The sequence below is a fragment of the Pteropus vampyrus genome, unplaced genomic scaffold (assembly GCF_000151845.1).
Source record: "Pteropus vampyrus isolate Shadow unplaced genomic scaffold, Pvam_2.0 Scaffold297, whole genome shotgun sequence".
Lineage (NCBI taxonomy): Eukaryota > Metazoa > Chordata > Mammalia > Chiroptera > Pteropodidae > Pteropus > Pteropus vampyrus.
Window position 1 is genome coordinate 1,351,917 of NW_011889078.1, and position 6,443 is coordinate 1,358,359.

The following is a 6,443-nucleotide window of genomic DNA, read 5'->3' on the forward strand; positions in this document are numbered from 1 at the left end:
GTCACCAGAGGGATGAACAGAGCTTCTATCATCTATGCCATTTTTTTTCCTCTCGATATAATTTTAAACAGAAAAGTTAAAGAGACGAGTATAAGGAACTCCTATATGCCCTTTATCCACATTCACCGATTATTTGTGTTTTGTGACATTTGTCTCATCATTCTCCTATCCTAAAACTACCAAGAATAACTGTAGTGTGATAATTAGGTTTTTTGACTTATTGCAATGAGAGAAATTGCAGACCAGAGGAACCAAAGGGTTTCTTACCAAACAAAGGGTAAAATAGATTATTTTAGGATTTTAGAGAAGGGTGATACTTAGGTGGAATTTAAATGAAGTTATGTTTTCATAGCAAAGCCAGGGCTGTGTGTAAAGGAGTCAACATCAGGTCTGGACTATGAAGTGGACCCAGGGTGTTGTTTCCTTGAAAACTATAAAATTAAGAGAGAGGGGGAATGTTGTGTTCCAAAAGCCCTTATCTATAGCTCTGGTATCTCTGTTGGAAATCAGAATTTCTTCTCTGTATTGAAATTGCTTACTTATATTCTCCTAGCAAAAGTAGGATATTTCAGAATGTTTCTTCATGTCCCTTTCCAGTCATTTCCCCACCTGAGAGGTAAGCACTGTTCTGATATTTTTCTTGATGCATTAGTTTTGCCTGTCCTAGAACTTCATGTGAATGGAATAATGTGGATGCGAATAGTAGCGTGTAGTTTCTTTCACTCAGCATAACATATTAGAGAAGTCATCTGTTTTGTTGTATCTTGAAGCACTTCTTACTTTTCATTGCTAAGTAATATTGTATTTTATCACTATACTACAATTTGTTTATCCATTTTCTTGCTGATGAATGAACTTGTGGGTTTCCAGTTTTGGAGTATCATGAAGAAGGCTGCTAATGAACATTCTTGTATAAAGTTTCTTGTCTGTATGTTTTTGCATGGGTATATGTTTAACTTTTAAGAAACTGCCAAAACTTTTCGAAATTATTGTTCCATTTTACATTCATAAGAGTTCCCAGTTGCTTCATATCCTTTCCGATGTTTGGTGTTGGTAGTCTTTTTAATCTTAGCCATTATTGTGAGTTGAAGTGGTCTATCAAAATAGTATTAATTTTTCATCCTAATTAACAATGATGTTGGATATCTTTTCATGCGTTTATTGGCCATTCATGTATCTTCCTTTGTGAAGTGTCAGTTTATGACTTTTGCTCATTTTTTAGTCTATTGTTTGCTTTACATTGTTGAGTTGTATGACTTGTTTATGTATTCTGAGTACAAGTCTTTGTCAGAACACATCTTTTACAAATATTTTCTCCAACACTGGCATGCATATTCACTTTATTAATGGCATCTTTTGATAAATGGAAGCTTTTAATTTTGATGAAGTATAATGTATGACTTTTTCTTTTAAAACTTGTGACCCAGTTGAAATTAACTTTTATTTATGGTGTGAAGTATGAATCTAGGTTTATTTGTTTTCCATATGGATATTCAGTTTTTCCAGCACCATTCGTTGAAAAGACTTCCCCTTCCTCATTGAATTGCTTTAGTACTTTTGTTGAAAATCAAATAACTAGAAAAGTGTTGATCTGTTTCTGGGCTTATTCTGTTGGTCTATGTGGAATAGTATTAATACACTTTGAAAAACTATATAAAGTGCTTGTTAGATATTGGCATACATAGGAAAAACCTTTCCCATTCATGTTTTAATAGCATTGGAGGTCTTTCTTATAAGCTTGTGGCCGATGATATTTGGAGGCTTTTCAGCATGGTCCTCTACATACACCTGTGTTATTCTTTTTGTGTCTTAGGAGATTGATGTTCACTTTTATTCTTTTATATTTGTAAATATGAGAAAGCACTTGTTCAGTACAGTTTTAAGGCTGGTAATTAATAAGAAGCTTCAGATTTTTTTAAAGTAACATAGTTGTCTATACATTTCTTATCAAAATCTAGACAGACTTCATCACACTGTCTACCGAGAGATACCTGGGGTCCTTGCAGTGGGAAGGGGAGGTATAGCAGGTGTTATGATTTCTTTACAGACAAAATTTCGTCTAGAATTTTGTCCCTTCATATTAATATCTGTAGCATAATTACCAGTCACATTCAGCAAATATTTATTAGCACTGTGCTGAATGATATGGGGATTTTGCCCTCAGGGCAACTGAAGAATTAACAAATTTAAACATAATAGAAAGTATTATGTAATTAATGTTTGCATTAATGCCACTGAGAGAGTTTTAAATGTCTTTATTAAAGTTGCCTATACCTCAGTCATTATTCTGAGTTACAATAAATATAAAAGTAAACAATAGATAGTTGCATTTCACCCACAGAGGGGAGAGAGTAAGGAATTGTAAGATGTAGAAGTTTGGATCCATATCTAAATCTGTGTTGTTGGAAATTGATTAAACATCATTTTTGAGTTAAAATTTTTATATTTACTCTAGGTGAAGTACTGTTGTCGTGTGATTTTTCGAACTTTCTGCAATAAATTCTTAGGTATGAGTGGATTTATGATATGCTGAATATTATGAGAGTTCAGTTATAAAGAAGTTCTAATAAAAAAGCCATTTTACCTTCCTATTTATTAAATTCATCAGTTTGATATGGACAGCCCCCTCACTCCCATATACCTCTTAGCATGTTAAAATCGGGCTGTGATCTTTAATCAGTTTTGGCCAAGTGGTGCAGTCTGCAGTCATTGTAGGAATATGTGTAAACATCAAAAGTGTTGTCATATGCCTGTAGAGTATAATCAGTGATTCTAAAAAAGAAAAAAAATCCAAGAAACACTAAAGGAATATTTCTTTAACCCTACCCTATATTCATGGTTATGAGGAGGGAATGGGGAAGGTAGACTTGACCTACTTAATTGCAAAGCCTGCTTAAAGTGAAACTCTTTAGTCGTTTTATGGATTCTTTGAGGAAATACCAATCTTGATGACACAGGTGGTTTTGTAAGGAAGAACCAGAAGATATTGAAAACTTGGAGTCAAAGTGATTCAAAAGACTTGGACTGTGACTTTTTATGAAAGCACAAAAGTGATATATATATATAAAAATCAGTGTTTAAACAAAATAGTTATTACAATCAACATGAAATATAAATTCTAAGTTGTAAGAAAACACTGATGAAATTTAATAGTAAATTTGCACGGGTTTTGTCCTTTGATATTAATATTCTGTATTTTTTATCGTGCTCTTTATTTTCATGTAAAGTGTCAGTCACTCAGTTATAGGCTAGTCTGTTAGAGTTTTGTGACCTTGGACAAGTGTTTAACCTCTCTGAGCATTGGTTTTGCAAATTATAAAATGAGATTACGTGTACCTACTAGCATCATTGTTTTTTCTTTTCCATTTAAATTCCAAGAGCTAATACATACATTATCATACTTGAATCTCATAACAGTTCGAGGGGACAGAATTACAAGACATCCTGCAATTCACAGTTCAAGTAGGCTGTTCATATATCCTTGGTAAAGTGAAAGTTTGATATTAAGACGTTTTTCTTCTTCCATTTGATCTTTTGACACTGGAGAACAGTTAGAAAAAATTATATTTCAGTAATGAATATAAGTAATTATATTTATTAACTAGTGGGGAGTGAGGAGACAGAAGCAGATCAGTGTCTTTTCAGTATATAAACGGTTGAGCACTGTACTAGACTGTGATGTGGCAGTCAGATGCTTGCTGCTCTGTATAGAACCCCTGTAAGTGTAATAGACACAAATAAAGCCTGATTGTTCTGCAGGCTACTCAGATATGAATGGCATTGCTATTGATGATGTGATTTTTTCCCCCCCTAAACAATGAACAAATCTTGGTATAATTATGAATAAAAATAAAATACAAATTTTCTTGACTTTACATAGGAGTTGTAGTTTGGAAATATTCATTTTGTTCTAAAATAGGAAGAAAAAAATATGCATGATGGAAATAATCATTTTGTCCTAAATTAGCAGAGAAAAAAGATTATATGCATAAAATAGGCTTAGGTTCTAGGTTAATGTAATTTTAAATAGGTTTGTTGGGGTTTTTTTTAACCTCCTTGAATATTTAGAAGAAAATTAGAAAGTCTAGGCTAGGTTATATAGATTTGTTTGTTGCACTGCAGGATGTTTTGCAATTCTGTTCCCTTTCCAAGGCAAGTAGTCATCTTAATCTTTTGACAACTAGAAACATTCCCTCCCATTTTAACAATGTCTCCAGACTTTACCACCCTATTGGTCTTAGATGTGTAAAAGGTGAGGAAATTATGTATTAGAGTAAGAAATGATATGCAGCTTATTTGTAATCAGTACATGGACTAAATTAAAATAGATAATTTGAGACTTTTAAAATTAAGATGGTTATATTATATCTTCTTATTTTTTCTAGTAAAATGAATGAAAATAAACCTGATGGTTCACAGACTCTCGGTAAGAAACTGTATTTAAAATGTTTTCAAATATAATTTAAAATATTAAGATATTTTACTCTTACCTTTTTGTTATAACATCTCTTTAGAATGCTACTCAAACAATAGGAATGAATTCCCTAATCCATGCTACTTTGTATATCCGTATACTGAAGTACAATATTATGTGTATTCATTTCAATAAAATTCTACTATAAGAGGATAATTCGCCAAATTTTATTTGTATTCTCTATATGTATTTATCAGATATAGTTTGTATCTGAATAAAACTATTTATTTAATAAATGTTTTCCGTTTCCTTACAAAAGGAAAAATACAGGTGAGAACAATTTAAACAATACACAAAAGTTTAACATGAAAAAGGAAAGGTAGCTTTAAGTGCTCATTACTGTCTCCTTGCATAGATGCAGACCTTTGCTTTTAGTTGTTTCCTTCATTTATTAGTTATAAAAGTATATATTGACTTGCTACCAAGGAAAGTGAGAAATTTAAATTGTTACTTTATACTCTTCTCCCACTACCTCTCCCTCAGTCTACCCTTTTTAAGATTTACTTTTCGATTCCCTCCCAAATTAAACTATTACACTTAAAACTCTATACATTCCCTATGACTTATAAATTATCTGTTGACTACACATGATTAGATAAGGAAATTTGCATTCTTAAACCTCCCTCCACTTTCCTGATTTTACCTACAGACTTCTATCAACTATACTAATAGTTCTGAAACTTAGTAATTCATGGACTACCTTCATGTATTTGCCAAATGCAAATACTACCTATACTGTTATTTACTTAATATTTTTGCTAAGATGGACTATTTTTTATATATATGAATGTTTATTTCAATATTGTAATACAACCAGTATCATTTGTTATAGTAGAAGGTGATCTTAGGAATAATGAAGTCAGAACAATTTTACTATGTTTTAAACGTTAATGTTAAAAAACAAAGGTAATCTACTTATAAAAACGTATTCCTGGAACCTAGTCTGTTCTGCATTCAGGGTCTTCATACAGGGCAAAGAGGAGGAGGGGGAACAAATGGAAAGCCACAGGCTCACAGTATATAGCAGATGCAGCTCCATCCAAACATGTATCATGAGGACTCCTGTAGTCAGAATTCTTTCTATTCCTCTTTCTCTTGATAGTTGTACATGCACTTATAACTGAAAGTTATAGGCACTGGGGATGGAGGAGTTAAAGTGGGAACTGCTGGTCTAAGATGTCCAATATACAAATGATAATTTGCTGGAATTAATGTGGTCAGTTACTTTGTATGAAGAAGGCAGGGGAGCTTAAATCTTTTAAAAGATGGGGCAAGGGGCTTTCTGTTATGCCTTATTTCATTAAACTAGAGTGAGGAGGGCAAATGTTGAAGGGATGTTTCACAATATTAAGTATTAGCCCATGCTCTTTGTTTCCAGTCCTGGAACCTATTTTGTGAAAAGCCTGTTAATAAACATAAGGTACCTTTTTAATGCCTAATATCCATTCTTTATTACATGTATTAGTTAATAGTTAAGTTAAATAAGACTAGCTGCTATAATAGGTAAACCCTGAAGTCTTAGTAGTTTAACACTTACTCATGTTACAGACCAGCATGGATTGGTTAGGGAGATGGGGCCGATATTTAGAGATTCAAGCTCTCATCTTATATTGATCTGCTGACTTTGTCTTTAGCTAGTGATTTTTTTCATTGTTAGTATGTTATTTGAAAATTTTTCAGTGCTAGTAGATATCATTAGATAGAAAAGATCGACAATTATAATACTAACACTTATTCAGTTCTATGTGCCACACCCCTTTTATTATATTACTATATATTATCTCATTTAATTCTCATTCTAGCATAGTTTGAAGTAAGTTCTATTGTCCTCATATTTAAGATGACAAAACAGAGCCATAAAGTATTTATGTGACTATCTAAGGTTACGCAGTGAGAGTGTAGAACTGAGTCTTAACTCGCATCTCCCTGACTCTACAATTTGCCTTTTTAAGTTGTTGTTGTTGTTGTT

General features: G+C 32.5%; 1 protein-coding gene across 6 annotated transcripts in view; it reads left to right on the forward strand.

Annotated features, from left to right (window-relative positions):
* G2E3 (G2/M-phase specific E3 ubiquitin protein ligase) overlaps window positions 1-6,443 on the forward strand; it is a 61,352-nt gene that overhangs the window by 16,437 nt on the left and 38,472 nt on the right. For 2 of the 6 annotated variants that reach the window (XM_011376385.2, XM_023521152.1), the window contains exons 1-3: window positions 11-616; window positions 2,456-2,507; window positions 4,386-4,426. In XM_011376385.2, the coding sequence (XP_011374687.1) occupies window positions 4,390-4,426 (37 nt within the window). In that variant the 5' untranslated portion in view covers window positions 11-616; window positions 2,456-2,507; window positions 4,386-4,389. Of the gene's footprint in view, window positions 1-10; window positions 2,508-4,385; window positions 4,427-6,443 lie in introns of those variants that run through there. The other 4 variants (XM_011376383.2, XM_023521151.1, XM_011376382.2 and 1 more) reach the window with 2 other exon arrangements.